Below are 25,403 nucleotides of genomic sequence, written 5' to 3' on the forward strand. Positions count from 1 at the left end.
TCAGCACAGTTTGCACGTAAGCTCCTTATGAGAAGGATCCATATTTTATGCTGTGTTTGCACTGCAACACAACACGTCTTTTAAGCACAGCACTGGGGAGATGGCAGGTACTCAATAAATGCACCTCGACTGAAAGACAAATATCTTCAAAATCTGGGTCACATACATATCCCATCACCACCTACTCTCATATTATGCCCTGAGTTGTGTCCATGACACTAAATACCCAGGTTTTTAGAAAAGGTTTTAAATCTTTACAGATATTGCATTGAATTATAGATATCGTCTTCATGCAAGGTACACAGAAGAATAAATTAGAGATGTAAGAAACTATCCAGACCGAACACACCAGAGAATATATCCCTTGAGAAAAGGTCTTTTGGGTTTGAATTATCAAGACCGGCTGTCTCTACTGATGCAGCTCAATTCTCAACTTGGCTGATTTGATGACAGTCATAACATTGTTTAAAAATAAAAGTGCTAAGGAAAAATGAAAATGAAAATTTCACTACAACTTTATTTTTCCAAGTTATTTATTTTTATGTGTTCATATATAAACATCAAATTATGTTTTTGATGTTTATATCAAATACTGCATAAATGATTGAGATGTGTTAAATGCCATAGGCTCATAAGCACTTCTGTAATGCTCTAGTTTATTTTCATTTTCCTTTATGTATGTATTCACATTTCTGCATGGGATATATAATTTGCCTTCATATACTGTATTTTATATACACAATGATGTCACAAATTGTCAAAATTCAAGCTCTCTGGCAAATATATAAATATTATGCTAAGCCAAAACTAGTGTTTACACCATTTTTGTCCTAACACATTTATCAGACAATTTAGAAGTTAAAAACACCACTGCTTGAAATGGCTATATAATGGAGACCCCAAAGTATTTCATATATCTTAATAATCAGGATACTTTTCATTTGAAGGCCTTATTCTAGCATATGCTCAATATTAAATATCGCCTCCCTTCCCATCTCAGGCTTTGACATTTAAAAATGTTTATGTGGTTTTCCCCTTCTGTGTTCACACAAAGAAGAGTATAACAGATCCTGCTGCAATATCAGAATCAGATTCAAATTTTCCATTCAAAGGAAACCAAACTATATTGAGATCTGAACACTATAAAACAGCAGAGTATTTCACAAAGTTAAATATAGGGTGTAACTTAGTTGATATCCTGAAGGTGGATTATCAAATTTGAAGTGTAGGAAATGTACTTAGCTATGTGTACTTGTCTCTTCTGTAGACTGGGAACCTCTCTAAGAGATGATGGTGTTGGTGATGATGATGGGTAAAAAGATCCTGATTTATTTTAAAAACCCATACTTTATCCTGATTTATTTAAAAACCCCATACTTTATCCTAATGGAATCTACAGCTCGTTCTATTGAGAAAGAGAGAGAGAGAGAGAGAGAAACCATTGCTTCTCCACCAATGTATCTTCATGGATTTTCAAGAGAAATATTGATGGATATGCAATCCAAAGTAGAACAGTAAGCACTTTTCTGGATAATTAAGGCAAAAGTACTGCTTATTATTTTAAACCTGGCTTATCGGGAGTATGTCTTAACTGGTTCAACATTTCACTTGAAATTATGAACAAAGCCATCTATCAGCTCCACTGAAGGGAAAGGATACAGCAGGAAAATTCTCAGCCAAGACAACCACAGACCAACCCTCCACTCCACCTTGTCCGTGGCCAATGCACAATCCAGACCCAACCTTAAGCATTTTGTTTTTACGTGAACTAGAACCAGGGGGATATGTTATTGCATGCGTTCAACCAACAAATAATTTTTGAGCACCTACCTCCACAGATCATTGAATCTATATCACCACTGATCGTTAAGATGCTATTATCTTATACCACTAGGAAAAAACATTGCCAATTAAAAAAATGACAAGTCATCAACTGTAACATGCAATCCCCCCCTTTTTTTTTTTGGCCATTCTGCACAGCACGCGGGATCTTAGTTCCCTGACAAGGGATTGAACCTGGGCCCTTGGCAGTGAGAGCTTGGAGTCATAAAATACGGGCTGGGCAAGCATGGTTCTCAGGGGTACGGTGAGGAAAGACAAAGGTCTTGCCTCACAGAGCTCTCAGCTAGGGGAGCCTCATCTGGAATTAAAAGAGGGTTATCTCAACTTCTGGTTGTACGTGGCCAGGGAGGAGAAGCTGGGAAGACAGCCCTCATGGAGAGTCCGATGCCTCAAACCAGAAGAGTAGGAAGTGTACAAAAAACATGATTACAAAAGACGCTTAAGCCAAATTCAATGAGAAAACACATTAAAGACCTTATTTGCCTGAACCTGCTTATTTGCCATTTAATCATGGCCGTCTATCTTTCTTCTTCTTTTGAAATTTCCTCTCACCGGTCCCCCATCACCCCCACATCCCCATCTCCGATTTCTTGCCTCCTTTATTACTCATATATGTCATTCTTCTCAAGTCCAAATATTTTTTATTCCCTTTCCCTTTTTCTCCCAAGAGACTTTCATTAGCTTGTTCTTCTAGCCATAAACCAGGCATATACTAAATATGATTAATACTAGTTCTGGCTGGTTTCGTAGGCACTTTTATATTGATAATTGATATCCTATCTGGTTTTCTGGCTTTGCTTGATATATGATATAGAGTTTCTATCAAGCCATCAAAGGTGAATTCTCTTTGGTACTTTAGGTAATTGTTCAGTTCTAGCAATTAAAACAATGAGGGAAAATGTCACTGACCCCTAACTCCAGTATGCTACCTGATGGCCGGAAGTCTTGAAGGCAATAGATCAGTTCACCCCGAGGAATACAACCCCACCAAATCAAAAGAGGCCAAGCCTTTTTTGAAACGGCCTTACTGATTGTAAAAAGAATCAAAATCTTCAAAAGAAGATTTAACATTTATCATATATCATCTATTGCTGTCAGATTTTTAAAAACCCACTCAAACGCTTATAACACATTGAAAATTATATTTTCTATAGAGTACCAAATTTAAAAATATATATACTTTGGTTCCTTTCCCTACAATTTAGTATTCATTGGAAATTCTCAAACACTGACATGCCTTTCTGAATAAACTCCCCTTCCTAACATTCCCACAGATGTTCTTTCTGGCTTCAGAATTCTACCAAAGAATTGTTACCATAAAGAAGCTACAAAGAGCGATTCTGGATTAATTGCTTAATTCCTTCATGTCACCAACATAGATTGAACCCCTTCTCTCGCCCTGGGATGGAAGAATGTATCAGACCCGGTCCCTACCTTGAGAAGGTGGCAGTGTGTCTTGGCCTGAGCACAGGTCAGAGAGATGTGGGTCAAATCTAGGCTCTGCGCCTGCTCACTAGATCCCTTCCTCTCTCCCAGGGCAAGGAACGTAACATCCCCGAATTTTAATTTCCCCATCTGTAAAACAATAATAACAATATCTACTAGCAAAGGTACAGAGCGTACAGGGTCTAAAAAAGGGTCTGTAAAGACCAAGCACAACGGCACGTTGGAGGCGCCCCACAAAGGATGGTTTCTTGTCTCCTTCCCTTAACAGGCTTATCAGAGGCACATCCATTTGCTACTGCAGACATTTACATGTGTAAATTATATTTTTCCTTTGCTTTGCATTTATTTTCTTAGTTGTATATTTCTAAGATGAACAATTTTAGTATTAAAGGGGAGAGCAAGATGAAGGGGTCTTGGATCACGTAGAATCTTCCTGGACAGTTATATATTTTTTTAAAAAGCTTAGCTATGAGAATTGTCTGCATAACGCACCTCGTCCCTCTTATTGTTCACAAGGAATTACTGTGGCTTTTGCATGCAAATATAAATACTCAAGACTTTCAGATAATCTGTTGCTAGAAAATTTGGTCAATGGTATTCTATGATGTGCTAGTAAGTACGCAACCTTGAAAGAAATAATCATAATCATAATTACAACAACCTCAATTGAATGCCAACTGTTTGCCGAATACCGTTCTAAGCATCATAGGGGTATTCATTCATTCAGACCTCACACCAACCCTACAGGATACATAGAATTGTTGTCCTTATTTTACAGACAAGGACATGGACACAGAGATATTCAGTGACTTGCCCAAGGTCACACAGCCAGTGGGTGGAGTGGTGGAGCCTCCTGAATCTGAACCAAATAGTCTGGTTCAAGAGCCCAAGCTCTTCACCCCAACATCGTACTATTTTTTGGAAGTTTTAAATTCTTCTTTGAAAAAGTCCTCCAACATTTTAGTACCTCACAAATCAGCAACATTTGCTATGCAGCCAACAGGCATCTCTAGTGCCCTCGGCATAAATAGGCAAGTGAGTGGATGTTCAAGGGTTTCTCTGAAGTTTTGTCCTAAATTAAAATATTACCTATGGGCTTCTATCCGACCCCACTGGAAAGAGACTCTTGTTAGAGAATAAAGGCAGGTACTTCCAGCATTTGCCTGAAGATTTTGTTTAAACTAATGTCACCTCCTAGATCCATTTTATTAGTAATAAGACTACTGCTTATTGAACTTTTTCTTAGTATGTGTCAGGCACACTAAGTGCTTCATACACATGATCTCATTTACTACTGAAATCAACCCTACGAGGCCGCTACTATATTTATCTTCATTGTATTGATAAAGGCACTGAGGCTCAGGGCAGGTAGGAAAGTTGCCCAGCTTGCACAGCTGGCGTGTCTGCAGAGCTGGGACTGGGACACCCACTCTTACCCACCATACCACAGTGCTTCCCCTGGAGAACACATGGTCCTCGATACCTCTCTCTGGCTCCAAGAACCACTGTGATGTACTGTGTGATGGACTGCTCATGTAAGCCAGCATGAATACCAAGCCATATGCCTCTGACCTTTTTGCACAATGGCCCTGGAATGGGAAAGGCGAAGATCTCCACGCCTTGGAAAAGGGAGCTTGCAGGAGACCAAGGGTCTCCAATCAAATCTAATCCCAAGCAGAGTACCTACACCAGAGCAGAAGCAGGGGAACTCCAGCCCTCCTGCAGACAGCTTCTCCCCCAAAGAAAGAAACTAAAAGGGACAGTTAAAATAGGGTTTCCACGGGTGGTAGGTGAGGGGAGATGTCTCTGTGGGAGAGGGTCTTTGTACAGGAGAAGAAAAAGGCTCTAAATCACAAGACCATGGCAGCAGTGAGAGCCAAGGGGCTAAAAAGAGAAAGAGAGAAGCAGCAGAGCCAGCTGGAGAGCCAGGGGAAACAACAGCACAGATGGAAACAGAGGAATGTGCAGGTGAAATAGGACAACTCAAGTGGAATCCACTCTTCTGCCTGTGTTAAAGTCCAGATGGTCTAGATGGAGAGCATAATGGTGCCACGTCTATTGGAACTGACCCTTGTTCAGTCTAAGATTGGTCCTCTTCTTTCTAAAACGGTCAATTTTTCTTTAAAAAAAATAGTTCAGAGAACTGTGGGAACACAGGAATAGCTCCAGAGTAAAGGGATCTGGAGGGTGGATAGAAAAAAATGGTTGGATAGGCCAACTCTCTCTAGACAACAACCCATCCCTGGGGATTTCTGGGTCATTTTACACCTTTGGGGCTTTTACAATTACTATTTCAGGAAACCGGTACACAGCATACTACATACACATACATCATATGATATTTTATTTGATGTGATGGAAGTCCAAGTGTGTCACCATGAATTTTAATTCTCAGTGCCTGGGCTGCTCAGTTGTAACAGCAAAGAAACAGTGTGTCAATTCAAGTTGAGCTGGGGCATGTATCTGGCTTTCTGTAAGACTAGCAATGTTAAGGGAGGTCTTCAGTCAATTATACCTATTTTGAAAAGCCTATCAAGTTTCAAGTGAAATGTGGCTGTTCTTATCACCTTTTGGGAGTTCTCATTACGATTCCATGATCTAGCCAGAAAGGCCTAGTAATAGCTGATATCTGACAGCAATCCAGAATTCCCCCTCATTGCCGTGATGAGGCCAACATGTACTGGTGAGATGGGCTGGGTTGCAAAGAGATCTGATCTTATTTTTAAATAAATACATTTAAAACTAGGGGCCTATGTAAACTATTCTATGTAGGATGCATAAACAGCAAGGTCCTACTGTATAGCATAGGGAACTATGCTCAATATCCTGTGATAAACCATAATGGAAAAGAATATTTTTAAAATGTACACATATGTATAACTGAATCACTTTGCTGTACAGCAGAAACTAACAAAACATTGTAAATCAACTATACATCAATAAAAAAAGAAAGAAAAATTAAAATATAGAAGAACAAAGAAGACTCAAGTCATCACTAGCATTGTGGCAAGTCTTTCACCTTAAGGGTTTTTAAAACTCCATCTGATCGTACAAGCCTTACAAGGCTGTGCTCAGCAGGGAGGGAAGAGCATACTGCATAACCAAGATTCATTGGTTTTATGTATACATAGTCACAAAGCTCTAATTCCCAGTTTACTCAGTCTCAATGGATTCTTCATAGCCAGAGAAGTGGTGTGCTAGTCTTTACAAAAAAACAAAACAAACAAAAAAGCATATATGTTTCACAATACTTCAGCAGAATAAAAGGGTGGGATGGGTAAAGGGGTAGGTGAAGCAAGATTAATAGTCGATAATTGTTAGTACATGGAGGTTCATTATATGACTCTCTACTTTTGTATGTGTTAGGAATTTTCCATAATAATATTTTTTTAATCCACAGAAGTACTAGGAATTTCCATGAAGCAGAACTACTGAAGTCTAGACTTGAAAGGATGGTGTCAGTTATTTAGACCTCTGCAAATGGGCCGGCCTGCCAGCTCACCCTGTATCCTTCAGGTACCCTATACTCCAGCCAACTTAGTTGTCAACTGAGGTGTGAGTCACCTGGGCTGTACTTTCCCACCTCCTTGCCTTTGCCCATGCTATTTTCCTCTGCTTGGAATGACCCCTTCCCTTATACCCCAGCTCCGACTATGGAAAATCCAACCCATGGAAGGCCTAGATCAAAGGTATCCTCCTTTGTTAAGTCTTTAATTATGGCATATGGAAATAATCTCTTCCTCCTTTGTACTCCAGAACTTTGTTGGTGCTCTCTAGGACCACAGCTCACTGTGTAATGATAATATAATCATGAAAAAAAGAAGCATCATGATAATAGCAATGAATATATAGTGAATGTTGTATGTACCAGGCACTTCCGATATGTCATCACTTTCGATCCTTACAATATCCTTTGAGGCTATTACCCTTTTATTATCACATTTTACCGATGAAGATCTGAAATGTAAAGAGGTCCAAGAGGTGAAACGGGGGTCCAATGTGATATGATGCCAGATGTATCACCATAAATATTAAGCCTTTGTGCCTATGATCCTTAGCTACCACCAGAGTGATATGGTATAAAGTCTAGTTGAGACAAAATTCTAACTTTCGGGAAGACCGGAGGGCCCACATTCCTGATGGTTAACAATACTGCATATGCCTATTCTTCCTACTGAATTGTAAGCTCCTTCAGGGAAGGGACGGACTGTGTCTTTTTCTATTTGTGAACCCCAAAAGCACTGTCTAGTAAAATGCCTTGTACATAGAAGATGATCAATAATATCTTGTTAATTGAACAATGCATTAATACAGAGCAGTTCTGCCTAAGGGTGATATCCAACTCTTATAATCCACCTCGCTGCCTCCACAAGGAAATAAGATGGACAAATCAGCCCACAGAACTGCCTAGGCCACTCTCCTCTCCACCAGCTCTATTCACAAGGCCACAAAACTAAAATAGTTTTCATCTTCTCCCTACATTGGCATTGTAAAGAATGAATTCTTCTTTCAGAAAGAAGAAAGAATTATTCCCCAATACTATTTTTATTTAGCTTCCCAACTAAGGGCCCCCTCCCCCTTCCTCTGCAAAACTCCCACCCTCAACAGAGTAGGGAAAAGCCAAAAGGAGTCAAACTTTGTCTAGGTGATGACCCGGGAATCTGGAACTAAGGAAGACAGGCTGTTCTCCTCTTGAGTTTCCTTTCTCTTATTTCCCCTTTCAGACTTCCTAAACCTGGTTTCTTTCCAACCAAATTATACCACACTGATTGCTGCTAATCTTTGACCATATTTTGACCTTCTTCCTGAATACAGTGACACTCTCTGGACTGATGCTCTCTGCCCCCTAAGAACACTTGGGGAGTAGGCCCAATTGTCTTCAATTCCTTCCCCAAACTCTTTCAACGTTCCTTTTTTTCTAGCTAGAAGTCTTCTCCCTCCAAGGACTCAGCGTATGCTATACTTCTGCTAGGTGTTACCCCAGGTGGCTTTCAAGAACTGAGCAAGTACTAGCTTAAGAGAGGTGTGATTTAGGTTCTCCTCCCACTCTGGCTCTTAATGCAATTCCCACCATCAATATGAGCATTTTAATAGGGGAAATGAGAAGGCCTTCTAGTCCCAAAAGAATGAGGCAATAATGGTAAAGGGACTAGCAACAGAGTTGGAATTTGGGACAAGGGCTAGTCATTGAGGCTGGCTCTAAGTGTTCCCTCTTCTGGGCTCTCATAAGCCATGTTGCTGTATTGTTAAAGTGATGTGAATTTCCCACGTTTTCTTTTACTGAAAGTTATTTGCTTTGATCATAAACTGAGGCCAGCAAAAGACCCTGAGGCATGTGTGTGTGTGTGTGTGTGTGTGTGTGTGTGTGTGTGTGTGTGTGTGTGTATACCTACATCTATCTATGAAGAGGTAGATGGGGCCACACTGAATTGTGATATATCAAATAATGCTCAAGTTTTATCTAATGTCACTCATCTTGACAGCCTTGCATTTTCAAAATTAATAAAAAGCATAAGGAAACTGCCACACAGTCACCAACCAAAGAATCTTGGCCACCAAGCTAAATATCTAGTCATCTGTGTTGTACATTAAGTGTGAAGGCACATATCACAGTTTGAGATTTAAATGGGCAAATCAATACCTACAGGAAATCGACAGTCACGTAGCAGATTTTTCTATCAGCCAATGCTTTCTTTGTCAGTGCCTTCTGATTACACACACTTGTGTATTCTAGGCATCGATTCTACTTTGCTTTTGTTTAGGTTACTTAATATTCCTCCTCTTCCAAGAAGCAGAGACAATCAATAGTCAGTTATAAAGTCAGAGGCCATGTCCCATCTACCTGGCCAGGGCACTTTCTGTCAGCACCTGTGGCCCAGAGGGTTAGCCTTCCAGCCATGTGTTCCTGATCACCTGGGAGCCTGGAAGTAACCTGTGCCCTCAAGGCTTTCTCCCAAGAGCCATCACCATCTTCCAAAGAGCTCCCCCACTTTCTAAAGCCACCCCTGTTCTAGCGAACCATGCAAGATGGCAGACACACCCTTAAGCTAAGAAAAGCCCTTTGGAGTGGGGCTTGCAATCTTCTCTCACCAAGTCTTTTAAAATTTGCCCTAAGCTGCACTAAGAAAACTCCAAGGACTTCCTATTTCTCTCTTATGAATGAACAAATCATTTTCATATAGAAGCATAACTTCTCAGGGCTTCATAACCAGCCAAACACCATCCTTTCTCTTGCAACTGAAAAAAATTACATTTCTCCTTGGAGAAATAAGCTTACTTGTTTTTTCTCTCTATTCCTTTTTTTTTCTTTTATCACAAGAAAGTGTGCTGACCAAAATAAAGCATTTCTAACAGCGACTAAGAGGACAAAGATTGTACCAATCTCTCAAAACTACTGCCAACACAATATCGTGTTTAAGCACAGCAATGACTAAACATATATTTTCTCTAAAGATAGCTGGAAAAGATGTTCACATATATGTTTTACTTTCTCCAGTATAAACTGACCACAACCAGAACTCAAGCACATTCATTTTTCCAATAAATAGGAAAAAAAAAATCAAATATGGCATATTAGTTTTTAACAGTATCTCTAAAAAGAAGTATGCTACTCTCAAAAGCATTTTGATACCAAAACATAGTATAAATGGCCCCTATAGTCTTCTGCTGGAAAATCAGAGTTACGGAGTAAAACATTAAAACGAAAATGAAAGAAAAGGGTTTCCCCCAAACAGGTAATGCTAGCAAGCCTGGAAGTTTAAGGGCCCTAAGATAAAATCTAAGGTGAGTTAAAATGTCAGGGAAAAAAACTGCATTTATAAGCAACAAATATGCCTGTGGATTGGTTGGTCAAGGGACGACACACAGAATAAGTGATGCTGTTGTAACCACGCAAACTGTGGAGTGGGAAGGAGTTTCTTACTGTCAACATCCAGCTCCTGTGGCTAGAATGAGAAAGAACTGTATTTTTCTCTCTTCTCCTGCTCTTTGGACACTTTGTTTTTAATGAACAGTTGGTAACAGAGCTAAGTCCAAAGACTGTTACATGTGGGATTTCCTAATGCAGAGACCTGGCAGGGCTGTGCTCTGTTAGGCCAAAAAACTAAACAGAAAAGAGACTACCTCAAAATGTAACAAGTGAGCATCCTCATTCTCTTTCAGTGTTTTCATTTAGTTGGAGCAAATGTTTTGCTTTAATGCAATTGAAAAGAAAAGAACATTTAGGGACAACATAGCTAGATCCCTCATAAAGCTTCATTTTCAAAAGCAGTGTTTGAATCTCTAAATAAATGACAATTCATTCTCTGTTTACTTTAGGTAAACAGAAAATGCATTGCAGAGCACTCGTTTTCAAAAGCTAATCAAGAACATTAGGTCCCAACAGATTCATTTAATAGAAATATAATAGGCATTCCTGCTCGCTTTTCATCTTGTCTCGCTATAAATGCTAAAATGAACAGCAAATTAACCCTGCATTGGAACAGAGTCCCTGTCACAGCTGAGATCCTCTCTCTCACGACTTGGAAACATCCCCGCATCCTGTCGCTGCTTTGACTTCTACATAGGAGAGAGAAAGCGCCTGACTGAGTTTGGCAAGAGAGTGTAGGAATACTTGAATTCTAAAGGGAGTACTGCGTGTCAACTCTGCTATCTTTCCTAGCAGAACAAAATATTACCATGTTGTCTCCTAAAATAGTGTACAATTAGGAAGTAGGAGGAGGGATGGGGATGGGATTTTTTTTTTTCTTTCCAAGCTACATACATCAACTGTCTTTTTCTATATTTTTAACTTTACTAGCCATTCTCCAAATGGCTGTTTATCAACTACTATACAGAACAAGCTAATAAAGCAGGGCCATCCAAGCTCTATAATCAGATACAAAAGATTTGCAAACAATTTGAGATCTTATAATTAATATTCAGTGATATCAGAATTAGCATTTAGAACTCTATACAGAAAAACTATAATACTTCAAAAATTATGTAATAATGAACAAACCCTTTCAAAAACTGTTTTCACTGTGCTAAAGTAACATTCTAGACTTGTTGTAAGTATGTTATTCTTACAAGTAGTTCGCAGTTATTCTTGAAGGCAAGCCTTGGAGTTTCCTTAGCATAGTGCTGCTGGGGAAAATTTTCAGCATGTCCATCTTCATCTCTAGCCTGAAGGGAAATATAATGGCCTATTTAGGGACTTACAAATAATGGAAGAAAAAAAGCTAAAAGCATAACAGCTCAGATCATTAAACAAACGGGAATCCAGAAATCACAACATTAATAAGAAATTTGTTTAAATACGCAGTACGCCTTTTAGATATCAAAATTTGGGATTTATTTTTCTTTACGTAGTTCAGTTTGAACATGCAAATTCATTGTGGTGTAATATTTAAAATGATACGAAACAAACCAAAAGCAAATAATTTTGTTGAAAATTACCACCACTTCAGACTTCCAGTGACTTTTGTTGCACATTTAGGATTATATGACATACATACGTGTTTAAACTTTTTGGCATGCTTAAGCAATCTCTAGATAATGCACTTTTTAAAAATTCTAATAGCAAGGCCATAAGAAAAGCAATTTGCATAGTTATATTTTGCATTGTAATACTATTAGAGATAAACTGATTCCCCTCAATTTTTAAATAAAGATCTAAAAGGAGCAATGATCTAGTAAGAACAATGATTCTTCAATCAAATGCAGTAAAAAAAAAAAAAAAAAAGATTTAATTAAGAAGCTGCATTAAAAGTTACTGGTTATTTTCATCTACACTGTTAATTAAGAAAGCTGAAGTTTAAATGGAGACATTAACAGAACCCATTAGCAATACCCCTTGCATACAGTCTTCCCTTTCTAATCTCCATTGGTTTCTGGTTTGGAGTTGGAGAGAAGAAAGAGGTAGGTGAAAGGAGGCGTGTCCGCAGCACACTCATTAAACCATTCATTTGGGTGACACTTGCACTCTGCTCTGCACTCCTCTTATCTCAGCCCTAACTGCTCTCTCTTTCCTGGCCTCCTGAAATTCACAGCTGAGCTGTCTCCCTCACATATGGCTTGCATATAATTATGCATATTCCATTTTGCACTGCATTAAAATGATGAGCTCCTGGCTCCCTGCCAGCTGATTTTAAAAAGCCCAAGTGAAGTAGGAAAAGGGAGAGAAACACAGGGAGAGCCGCACAGGAAGCAGCAGGTAGTTCTATCTGCTGTCTCTTTAGATAAAATGTATGTCTGGCACCAGGGGAACAGCTGAGAACTACCTGTTGTGATGTATGGATTGAGGGGGAGAAAACAATGAGCACACATCTGTGCATAGCGATGACGGCCCTGATGTATTGTTTCTCTTTTAATGGCGTGAAATCTGACCCTGACAAGTATCACTCAGAGCTCTCAGCTAGACTAGGGATTGTCATTTTAGAAAGGGATCACTATTCTGTACATTTTAGAATGTACAGCTTGCCTTTAATAAAGGCTTCTGCCACTTATTGCAGGGAGGGAACTGATGGAATTTGGAAGTGGACTGTCATGGTAGTAATACTGGGGTTACAAAAAGTATTTTTGAGATTTACAAACATCTCTGGGATTTGGTGCCTTTTAATTTTACCTTTTTCCCCCCCTCTACCAAATCAGAGTAAAATGAAAATGCAGGATTGGACTATGTGTGACAGAAAAAATGTGTAAGCATGCTCATGTCCAATCAAGGCACTGAAACCAGTGATGTTTCTTCTCACAGCATCAGTTCTACTATGCAGCTACATCAGCGTTTAAGCCAATAGAGCCTTAAATGGGGCCCATTTTAAAGCAGAGTGTATACATAAAAGGCAGCTGTATAAAAAGCAATAAGATGCCAATGGGTAGCAAACATGTCAGATTCTTAAGTGAATTTTAAGGCACTCTGTGAGGTGCAGGTCTCTTGAAGGCGGGGACCACATCTATTTCATCTTTCTTACTCTACTATGCCCAGCGCCTTACTTTTAGTTGGTGCTTAACAAACATTTCAGTGATGAAAAAAAAGCCATACTTGGTTAGTAACTAGACCCTACCACAACTCTGTAGAAGACGCCACCTCAAAATATGCTAAACTTGGTGGTAGGTTTATTATATTCCTGATGCACTATGATGCATATGCTTGGAAACATACTTGGCATATAGTTTACAAGGGCTACTATTTACATATGTATGTCTATATTCAATATATATGTATCTTGTGTATAAATATTCATAAGGTGGAAGATGTTTATTATGCATGTACTATGTATACACATTCATACACACCAGATGTCTGGGGATATTTTCAACATTAGTGGCAAAAATATATTCATTCCACTTACATGTAAGGTGCTCGCAATGCTTTTTATGTTTTTAAAGGACAAAAAAAACCATTAAGGTTTGACTGTGCTTCCTCAAAGGGGCTACAGGATTTTATATAAAGTCTCATAATTTATGAGAGTAAATAAAACAGCAGTGGAAGAGAAAGGAGAGGAGGGTTGGAGTGATTAGAAGTGGAGAGAGAAAGGCAGAAATTTGCTTCTTTATTAAACCGTGTATTTGCCTCTGCATCACACTCTATGGAGCTTGGAATGGTCTGCCTCTGATAATCAACCTGATTCTTGAGTCCAAGAAATTCCATCCTCCAGCCATTCGCTGTGTTTTCACCACATGCCACAGAAACGGAAAGCACACGACATGCAAGAAGACCGCGCACCATCACCCTCACGTGTGTGTGCACACACAAGCACTCACACACCTCTCACTGACGTAACTCCCTTTGCATTCTCAAGTTTTTTAATGTAAAATTTTAAATTATTATTACTGGACTAAGTGAAATTAAGTGCATTCATCTAAGGCAGTAGTTCTCTGCTCTGGCTGCATATGAGAATCATCTGGGGTGGTTTTTTTTTTTTTAACATATTGATGCCTGAACTTCCCCCTCCCCACTATGTTTCCAAGATTCTGATTTAACTGGTCCAGGGTGGGGCCTCGACATGGATTTTTTTTTTTTTTTTTAAGCTCTCAGGTGATAGTAATGCACAGGCAGCCCGAGAACCACTGATGTAAGGAGTGTGCCTGGAGGGGGGTATTGAGAGGGGGCCCTGAGCAGACTTGTCAGCATGGCCTCCAGCCAGGCCCCAGGCCCACTGGAGTGAACAGCTATGCAACACTAGGAGGATACAGGATGTGTCTCCAGCAGTGGGGTTTACTCCAGAGATTTAGAGATTTCATGACTAGCTGCTTGTAAGCAAAAAATTCTCTTTATTTATTTTTAGTTTCTGGTGTGACAAATAATCTTGGAAGAACTACTATACCTCTTTCTCAAAAAGGCCTTCCTGAACCTCACTAACCAAGTCAAATACCTCCACTCTGCCCTCTCTTAGGCCTGACACACGTGCACCCTTACACTGGCTGCTGTAATTTTTGTCTTCCCCACCAGACTGCAAGCTTTCTAAGGGCAGGATGATGTTTGGCTTCTCGCCATTGGATTGTCGGCCCCAGCCACTGACTGCAGCATAGTAAGCGCTCTGTAGGAATGAGTTTAATTATCATTCCACAGCAACTTGTGGCAACGTTAGACAAAATCCATTAGAACTTCCTTACCCTACGCGCAGATTCATTTCAGCACTTCAGATTCATTTGTATATTGAAGCCATTGCCTTTTTCTGCATCTGCCCCATTTTGGGTGGCAGACAATGGCGTACCATGCGGGTAGACAGAGGGAGTCCACGACCCCTGCAGGGAGGGTATGTAAACACTGAAGCTGCTTGAAATCACTGCTCACGATAATAACACAAAGCAGACCAACTTTCGGCTGGTTTCATTATTGTTCTTGAATTCTCTAAGGACTGTGCCTCCTCTAATGGCCTGTGTCGAGGCGGACCACCCCACCACCAGTTCGTGGTATCCACTGGGGCCAGGAGACCTGTGTTGATGTCTGACTTTGTTCTAAGGTGACCAGTTCTGGGCGTCCCTGGTGGCGCAGTGGTTAAGAACCCGCCTGCCAATGCCAGGGACATGGGTTTGAGCCCTGGTCCGGGAAGATCCCACATGCCGCAGACCAACTGGGCCTGTGCGCCACAACTACTGAGTCTGCGCTCTACAGCCTGTGAGCCACAACTACCGAGCCCGCGTGCCTAGAGCCCGTGCTCCGCAACAAGAGAAGCCACCACAATAAGAAGCCCACGTGCCACAACGAAGAGTAGCCCCCGCTTGCTTCAAGTAGAGAAAATCCACACGCAGCAACGAAGACCCAACGCAGCCAAAAATAAAAACAAATAAATAAATAAATTTATTTAAATAAATAAATAAAGTGACCACTTCTGACAGAAGGAATGTCAAAACACGTCATGATGAACTAACTCTCTCCATGGGTCTTATTCTCAACAGCTTTATTCTGAGTAATATGCTAGATATTTATGCCAACCATGGGGAAAAGCAAACGGGAAACTGTTTTCCACACTTTACTACAAATGTGATTGTCAAACCAAAGGTGCATTTTTGATCTATTATTGTAAGAAGGCTTCACTTCTTGCCATGGAATAGAAATAAAAATTAAAGTCCTTCAGTTAAACTGCAAGGGGATTTCCCCATCTCACTGCCAGTCATACATCTATTTTCATGCCATGCCTAGCATTTGAATAAATAATAGATTATGTGAGAAACTTAGACTAATTTTCTCTCTACCTGAAACACCTCTGGCTTAAACAAACTTTATTTTCACCTCTCTTTCCCTGTGAATCGTCACTAATTTACTTTTTAAATTCTCATTCTTACATTCAGCAAACTTTATTTCTTCTTTCAAAGAATCCACCCTAACCCTAAAGCCTTAGTGTCATGTGCATATCCAAGCAACGTCAGCATCTTTTCTCCTCTGGAGGATTCCTTTAGAAAATGTGGAACATTCTAAAAACAGCTCCACTGGCCCACCCCAGAAAAGTGCAATGTTTCTGACTCAATGAAAAGGTTAACACTGTTGCCATTTAACTGGAAAGATAACTAGGCTTGGGAGTTAATACCTCCCTGTGAGGAATGGGACTTTACACCTCCCCGTCATTGTGATTTCAGAACTTCTTTGGAAAACAAGAAAAGGTTCTGCCTGGAATCAGAGCTCGGGGGATCGCTGTAGAGCTTCCAGACTTTGCTTTCCAACCCTTTAGCAGATGTAGCACGTGTCAGCTCACACATGTGCTGCGGTGACTAGACTTGGGAACATCAAAAATAGTGCATCTCAAAGTTTCAGGAGTACGCTTAGAGATGCAGAGCTCTAGGGCAAAAAATTTAGATTTTATAACTAATTTTTGGAACCAGAAGCAATAGAATTTCTTTTCAAAATTCAAGATAAATTGAATTTATCATGGGGAGACCACTTCTGAAAACCCTTGGAATTTCATTTTCTGGTGTACCATTTCTGATCTGAACTTCCTTTGTTGAATGTCTATACACACTGTCTTGAGGAAGCACAGAGAGGAATAAACGGCAGCTGCCACATGTGGCCTTTCAGCGTGTCACGAACATCTCTGTGAACTTGACGTAAACAACAGCCCAGTTTCTTTGCCGCTCAGTGAAGCTCAGCCAGTGCTGGCCCTGGGCTGCACTAGCACAGCGAGGCCTCCGGAGTAGCTCCTGCTTCCACTTGAGGTACCGCCAAGTTACTCTCATCTCGGTGGCCCAATTCCTCACGACTGAAAGCCCTGTTCCCTTCAACTGGATTCCTGTCCCTTACCTCATTTCCTCAGGGTAAAACCAGTTTCCATCTCTCCTCCCCCCCTTCTCCTGGAAAATTCTTAGGCATCTTTTAAGCCTTCATTCAGACTGCAGCTCCTTTAGGAACCCACTTGAGACCTCTTCCTCCTGGTCTAACCTGGGCTTTGTACCCCTCCGTCTCTCTCTATATCCACTCCATCCGTTGCACTGTACTATGACCATCTCTGTGTTTGCCTTCCCCACTAATCTGTGTGGTCCTTGAGTGCAGAAACTCTGGTCTATTCAGCTGCATATCGCTAGGGCCTCATCTAGTGCCTGGCATATTATAAAGGCTCCATAAATGGTGAGTGAGTGAGAGAATGAATGAATGAATGAATGAGTTTCTATCCTTTAACCCTAGCAACTGGACATTCTGCCTTGCACCCCAGTCCCCAGAGGTGAATGTTCTGCCCCTGAACCGAGGAGAACTCTCCATACTGAGTCTCAGCAGGCCTCTGCTGGAGCTTTCTGACTTCATCTGCCTCACACTTGGACCATCACCGACTATTCCATGAACTTCTGCCCAACTTGATTATTGTCCCTCCCACATGGTTAGTCACTAGGGTCTTAGCCTGAAGAGCCTGTACTCAATTTGGACTTTAGCCAATAATCCTTTTGTCCCATATGTTTCTCTCCTCCACCTCTCACCTGGACTGACTTTTGCCTAACAAAGATCAGTCTAAGCTCTGGTCTTTGCCTACGAAACTCTCAGCCCCAAAATTCCGTTCCTAGATCAACCAACCTGGTGCCTCGCTCCCTGTTTCTTTATCTCACCTAGTCATAGTGCCCCAAGTCCATCTGGGACTCCTTGGTGTAACTCACCCCGGTTAGGACTCCTTTCTCACCTTCCCTACCAGAATGGAAACTGCCTGAGGGCAGAGACCGTGCATTATGTATGAAGCCCCCATGCTCAGCGAGTACCTTGTATAACAATCCTATAAATATATGTTGAATGGATTCATTAATCCTTTGCCCTGCCTTAAGGTAAGACCCAGAAGTGCCCTTTTTTCTCTACTCGGAGCTGCCTACCTCTACAGATGGGTTGTTTCTATGTAGGTACATATTCAAGTCACTGAACATCAGAAGGCAGATGGGTCATGGACAGGATTGTGTATGCATGCAGCTTGGGCAGAGAGCTTTCTTTCTAGACCGAGGCCTCCCACCTGGCATCAGGCTCCCTGCTCTGGAGATGCCCCAGGCACCCAGAAACTTCAGTGTGTGGAGCCAGGCATCTGCTCAATTCATGTTGCTACCAATCTTTGCATCACGATCCTTTGCTCTCCCTTTCATTAGCTTGTCACTGAAGACTGACTGTGGGATTCTGCAGCGGTGCTGTTTTACTTTGTTCTTTTAACAAAATGTATTTAAATTCCCACTTAGCATGTGGGCCAGTGAGAAGCTGTTTTCCCCAGTGAAGTTCCTCCTAATTCTCCATCCTCCTCAACTGGCAAGCAGAGGGGCTCTCTCCATACCTCTTCAGGCCCCTCTGACAGCTCACACATCTCTGATGAATGAGATGGACCTATTTGCTGCTGCTATTTTTTCACTCCATACAAACCTTTATATGTATCATAAATTTTTAATATCCAATTTGGAGTCTTCAAAGAATAACGGTAACAAACATGCAACATGAAGATAATGGGAATCGAATCATGTTTATGGCCTCCATGAGCATCTCCTTAAACGATGTCAGGTCAGAGCTGCTCAGACCTGCGAGTGTATGAAGCTACAGGGCTGATCTCGCGCCTGATTAATGGCTGCCCTCACTCAGGGCCCTAATGGATTGCATGACAGTTACGGCAAAAGATTCCACATCAGCCTGAAATACAGCTACCACATGGACTAAAATAGATCATCCCCAATCCAGCACATTACAGCTGTGTCTGGAATAATCAGAGCAGTTGCTAAGTGGTTCTGAAATCCCTGTTTTTGCTTTTCCTTTTTTAAATCTATTTTCCCTTTATCGAACAGGTGACCCTTCTGGATTCATCTTGCACTGCTCTTCGTCAGGTCACCTGAGTGTCTTTGTTTGGTAAGAACTGTTTTTCCAAAGTGACCACAGGTAAGACCCGGCAACTGGGGCGTGTGGCCCCTTCTTTTCAATTCTCAGCTAAAGCGACATCACCATCACATTCCGATCAGCTTCTGACCATCCCAGGACCCTTGATCCACAGTGGATTATCCAGACTCCTTGACTGCTCCCCTTCCCCACCTCCCACCTCTGCCCATAGCCTGCCTTTTGGCTTTTCACTATTCATTTGCATCTATTACCCTGGGACCCTAGAGGGGAAACACAAGGCAGGGAAACACAGATGACTTTCTTTTCTCCGACCAGCAACCACAGAAATGCCATCATCAAGGTGCAGATACAACAGGGTTGCCTAAATCTTCTCTGGACAGTTCATATGCTAAGCCGCAGTCAACCCCGTCCCCTGGGTGCCCACTAACCTGCAGAGCGGGACTCTAGAGACCCAGAGGCTGATCTCAGCAATCAGCCGGCACTCTTGTCACTGGTGCCCTACCAGCTCTGGCTTTGAGTCCACTTCCATACCACTCCCAGCTCTCCACTCTCACCCTTGACTCTGGCCCTGCCTTGGGCCCTTTGATCTGTGCACTTGGCCTGCCTGGAGCTTGCAATCCCTCATGGACTTAGCTTTGGACCGGCCACTCTGGTCCTCCACTCTGGACAGCCACAGGAGGGCTCCTCTGGTCACTGCTCTGGCCTGGGACAGTTTTATAGTCAGCATCCAATAACGGTGCCCCAAGTACAGTTTGTCTTAAAGATACGATTTCTTTAGCAAGAAACAGAACTGTGAATTATGCAATGTTTGTAAAGATCTAAAATTGGCCTGAACATGAAGAAGAAAGACCAGGACTAGGTGTCACTGTGCACTGTCCACACAAATGTTCTGACTGACTTGGAGCGGTGCTGTGATTTATGTGGAGGAGGCAAGCAAAGAAGAAAGACAGGGTGACCGATCCATGGGCTCTGCCCCCGGGTCTTTCAGATCGTGAAGTCAGAATGCGATTCTGAACAGGATGGTCCTCCTGACAGCTCCAATTACGATCCACGTGCACCTTGACCTGTTAACAGAGGCACCATCAGGCTTAGAGGAACAAAGTCTAAATTACCTGGCTTCCAAGCCCAGGACCAATCGGCCTCTCTGAGGACCCAAATGCAAAGATGGCGGCACAGAGGCTTCATGAATAACAACCTCTGCTCAAACAACACTCTCTGGAGTCTTAGTTTTTAAAGCCCAGTCATTCTGCAGATGACGAATGGAGGTAATAAAAGGTGGGATTGTGGCATGTTTAAATAGGAGATAATCATTCACGCAGAATTTGACTGGTGTTGACAGAAAGGCCTGTCGAGGCCAACAGCCGAGTATCAGGTTAAAGTCCATTTACGGGGCTTCCCTGGTGGCGCAGTGGTTGAGAATCTGCCTGCTTAATGCAGGGGACACGGGTTTGAGCCCTGGTCTGGGAAGATCCCACATGCCGCGGAGCAACTGGGCCCGTGAGCCACAACTACTGAGCCTGAGCGTCTGGAGCCTCTGCTCCGCAACAAGAGAGGCCGCGATAGTGAGAGGCCCGCGCACCGCGATGAAGAGTGGCCCCCACTCGCCGCAACTGGAGAAAGCCCTCACACAGAAACGAAGACCCGACACAGCCAAAAATAAACATAATAAATAAATAATAAATTAAAAAATGTTTTAAAGTCCATTTACGGATGACAATTTCAGTTAACACTTGTTCCTCTGTCGTTATTACTATTATCATTATTATTTATTATTATTATTATACTTCCAGGAAGTATATTTTGGAATCAAAGCCCAGGTGACAAAAGACAGAAAATGACCTGGGTCTCCACGTCCTCTCCCTTTTTAGAATAACTGAGAACAGGGGATGCGTAGGCTCCCTGCACAGTGAGTGGCCCTCCCCCTTCCCCCCATTTGTTTTAATCCCTCCCTCACCCAACCATTCTGGTACCAAAATTCCCAAACTATTCCAGTTCCTCTGCACCCTGGTATCTCAGCTGCCCAGTGTGATTCTAGATATAAGTGGTAGCCCCACTGGAAGGAGGTTCCCAGACCACAGACTGGACCGCACTGGAGAGAACGTTACCACTTCCAGAACTTCCAACTCAGCGACCGCTCCACAGGGCTCTTACCACAAAGGAAGAAAACTCAATATAGAAGTCACTTTGACAGTAACACAAGACTCAAGTCTGTTGTGTGCAAGACACCATGCTAAGAATTTTGCAGACTTCAGTTCATTAAAGCTCCCCAAACCCTTATGAGGTCTGTATTACCATTACCACCTCCATTTTGCCAGCAAGGAATCTGAAGTGTAGCCAAGTTAAGTACCTTGTCCAAAGCTATAGAGCTGATAAAGACAAAGCTTGGCAGGTCTCTCGACAGCAGGCACAGGCTCCTGTCTCCACACCACCGGGGCTCTTCCACAGCGGCACAGCCAGCAGAGGAAGCCTGGCTGACAATGAGCAAGAGAAACTGCAGACATTTTCGGAAGGCAGAGAAATGATGGCTCAAACGTCCCTGTGGGTCCTGGTGGGAAAGAGCGAAATCTTGCCCTGTGGTCTCCCCTCTTCATGGTGAAGCACTGATGCCCAACGCAGCTCAAATGGAGGTGGTCACGGAAGCTGGCACCCCACAAGGGCCTGAGGGGCAGTCTACTAGACCACAGCCAACACAAGCAACAAGAAGACAGCCAAAGCCTGAGCAGACCGAAATCCTGAGCCCACCAAGGTGGAGGGCAATGGCCTCTCCAAGTATTCTGCCCTTGAGGTATGGGGCAGAGACGGGGAAGGATGGGAGGGGAGAAAGGGTGAGGAGTGGACATCGAAATGGGAGTGTGCCGAGGAGTCTTGTACAGCAGCAGGAGAAACTCTGCATGGAGATGGGGAAGGACACATCCTTGAACTTGACAGACTTCTCATTAGGGGGCCTGCTTGTTTTCAAATCTCTCTTATATTTTGGTTTCATCCTACAAATATAAGATTATGGGATCCTAAGGTGAGAGTGGGAGCCCAAATCTTTTCTTGGATATCAAGATAGACTGAGACATGTTTTCAAGGACAAAGGATTCTAAATTCATAAAACTCTTCTTGTGGCTCTTGCCGAAGCATAGAACAGAAAACTGTTATGGTTTGATGTGGAAAATAGTAAAAGGGGAATAAGAATGATCAGTTGATATAACTATTACTAGTATTAGCTTTCCTTTATTAATAATAACAAGCAGGATGCAATCAAGTATCCTAGTGTGATAAAGAAATTTCATTCATTTCTTTGCCTTAAGGAATGATAGACCTTTGCCTTCGGATTATATTAAAATGTTTTGCCCAAATTCATAAACTGTAGGTTGCACTACTCCAAATTTATACCAAACCACTTTGTGTGGCATTGTGACTTCACAGAAAACAGACAGCAATGACAAGAGCATTTACATAATTTTTTCCTGAGGTTTCATTCATCATTCATTGAGCATCTACAACTAAGTATCCAAAATGAATGGTATCCAGCCCACACGTTCAACACATTTTAATTTTTGAAGTTCAATGATAACAATAGATCAAACGATCCCTTGCCAAGGTCTAACCATACACTTTTTGGAGTGTCAAATATCATACATTTATATCCTATTTAAAATTTAGATTTTTAAATAATTATAAATTTGAAAGGTAAATAAAAGTAAACCACAAAAAGTAAGGAGTAGAAAATATTCTCATAAACACACAAGAATTATGAGGAAGTTAAAACCGAGAAAAAGCAAGAGCAAATTCTGAAAGGTTGAGCACCCCTGTGCCATTTGGTTGAAGATGTTCGTACAGAAAGGGGTGAGGAGAGCCATTTGGTGCCAATAACGAGCTGCGTGTGATTTCCGGTGCTACCAATAAAAACAGGGGACATAACATCCAGCTTAGAAATTCGTTGCAAGGATTGAATGAGAAAATCCATCACATGTCCCACACAATGCCTGGCACAGAGTAAGAACTCAATAGATGACAGTTATTTAAATTTCACAAGCCCACTTCTTTTCTGGAGAGAAAAACTCAGCTGGCAGGAAGGCCATAGTGACTCAGTATCTTTTCTTACCATTAAAATCTTGATTAAAATCAAGTTGCAGGCAGCTATAGGGCATGGTCAGCAGCCAAAGGCAAAGGCGAAGACACTGGCGAAGGTTTGAGGGCTTTTAGAAATGCATAAACACACCCTCTAATCAGGATCCTAACCCCCTACACAGCATCGGTACTTAATGACGGCTTCTATCTCTCTTCTGCCATCTGACTACCCATTGTGCCCTCTGCAAATAAGGCATCGTTTTGTTTTCTTACCTCTTTATCTCCTCTTATGTTTCATGAGTAACATCTCCATCAAGAAACTTTCCACCCTCACTGGGCAGCTCCCACCCACATAAGCAGCCTGGGATTCCTGGAGACTGCTACATGTTGAATTCCACCACCTTCACCACACTACTGCCAAATTAACAACCAATGTTTTATTGCTGGTACCCTTCTTTACCATTCACATCATCCCCCTTTATTCCCTATTTTCCAGCTACTAACTTCATCCTGTATCAACTTTGTTTCTAACTCAGTGATAGAGGACACCCGTATCAATTGCTGATTTCAACGCTCAGCAGAGGTTGGACATGTATACGTGGTGACCACACACTCTTTCCAAACTGAATGGCCTCACCAAAGATGGATAGGAGCAGACAAATAAAGGCGAGGAAGAATTTCCAAACAATCTAATATTTGGTTCACCATTTTCAGAAAATGTGCAAATGAGTGAATATTATTTTCTTATTCAAAAGGCTAGGGCTTTTTAAAACTAAATGTTGCAACTTTTATTAGGTCCTTATTTGTTTTAGAATTTGGTTCGATATTGTTGCCTTTGAGGTTTTTTCGTGTGTTTGTTTCTTATTGTGTTTATTCTCATCTTTCAGACACATCATCCCTCCTTCCCAACCCTTATACAGGACTCTGAATCACCTGGCAATCCCCTAGCCGTAAGTGAGAATCCCCTCCTCCACTTAGTCACCTGTACAATCAGAAACAGCTTTCTTTTATTTTACTGATCTACTTCATCTTAAAGTAAAATGTCCTCCTTGTACAAAACACTTTCATTTCTTTCCACCCCTTGCCCTGTCACAGGAAGCTGCCATACGGGTACCATATAATGTTTATGCTCATTTGTTTCTTTATATTACATCCTGCCCTCCTGCTCTAGGATCCGATGTCTACAAAGATATAATCAGAATTGGTTTAGATTAGCATCTGTGGCAGCAATTCCTATAAATGATACAGACAAGGCAGTAGCTATAATGTCTGTCTTGTTTCAAGGTAAAAATGAAAAATGACATCTTTGATGGAGAAGACTCCACGGAGACCCGGGTGGAAATGCAGCCGGTTCCCCTGCTCACAGACATCTCTCTTTCCCGTCATATGGCTGACAGGTGTGTAATCATGTTCCTTAGTCACAGTTTGTGTTAAAATAACCAATTACCAAATGAATGAGAGTCGAGCCCCAGTGCGACTGTCGCCACCATTGCAAAGTGATGATGTGCTTCTAAAACACAGGGCTTGGACTTCCCTGGTGGTGCAGTGGTTAAGAATCCGCCTGCCAATGCAGGGGACACGGGTTCGAGCCCTGGTCCAGGAAGATCCCACATGCCACGGAGCAACTAAGCCCGTGCGCCACAACTATTGAGCCTGCCCTCTAGAACCGGCGAGCCACAGCTACTGAGCCCACGTGCCTAGAGCCCGTGTTCCGCAACAAGAGAAGCCACCACAATGAGAAGCCCGCACACCGCAACAAAGAGAAGCCCCCGCTCGCCGCAACTAGAGAAAAGCCCACGTGCAGCAACAAAGACCCAACACAGCCAAAAATAAATAAATAAATTTAAAATAAATAAATAAAACACGGCCTGAAGGAGAGGCTCTGATGTGCTCCTCCCCAGCCAAGGATGCTCTCCGAGGCCGAGAAGCCTTTCCTACTCCACGATAAATTTGCTAAAATGCAGGACATTTCTCCCCTGGTCCCTGCCCTTAGGAATGAAGCTTCCAACAGGGCCACCATGGATGGTCTGTGGGATCTCCCAGGCAACTCAGTATCCCTACCATTTCCTGTCCTTGATCTTTCCAGAACACATCACCCTCGCCTCTCCTTGAGTACCCAGAGGTGCTCACCCACCTGACTGCCTGCCCACCCAGATTTCCACATGAACAGGGCAGTATCTACCATCAGCCTATTCTTTCCCCCATGGTGTACATCACCTTCCCTGAGACCCCACAGTGACAAAAGACCCCTAAAACCCAAGAGCCCTGCCATTCCAAGCCTATCCTCCCAGGCAAGGAA

At 42.1% G+C, this 25,403-nt stretch overlaps 1 protein-coding gene across 5 annotated transcripts in view; it reads right to left on the reverse strand.

The window, feature by feature from the left end:
• The window catches only part of SOBP (sine oculis binding protein homolog), a 157,853-nt gene that overhangs the window by 55,320 nt on the left and 77,130 nt on the right, over nt 1–25,403 (reverse strand). For 2 of the 5 annotated variants that reach the window (XM_068551348.1, XM_068551349.1), the window contains exons 5-6: nt 11,356–11,451; nt 3,277–3,417 (exon numbers count right to left, since the gene is read on the reverse strand). The exons of 1 other annotated variant lie outside the window; for it this stretch is intronic. In XM_068551348.1, coding sequence (XP_068407449.1) covers nt 3,277–3,417; nt 11,356–11,451 — 237 coding nt within the window. The remainder of the gene's footprint in view (nt 1–3,276; nt 3,418–11,355; nt 11,452–25,403) is intronic. 2 more of the 5 variants (XM_068551350.1, XM_068551351.1) reach the window with 2 other exon arrangements.

The sequence above is a fragment of the Eschrichtius robustus genome, chromosome 9 (genome assembly GCF_028021215.1).
Source record: "Eschrichtius robustus isolate mEscRob2 chromosome 9, mEscRob2.pri, whole genome shotgun sequence".
Classification (NCBI taxonomy): Eukaryota; Metazoa; Chordata; class Mammalia; order Artiodactyla; family Eschrichtiidae; genus Eschrichtius; species Eschrichtius robustus.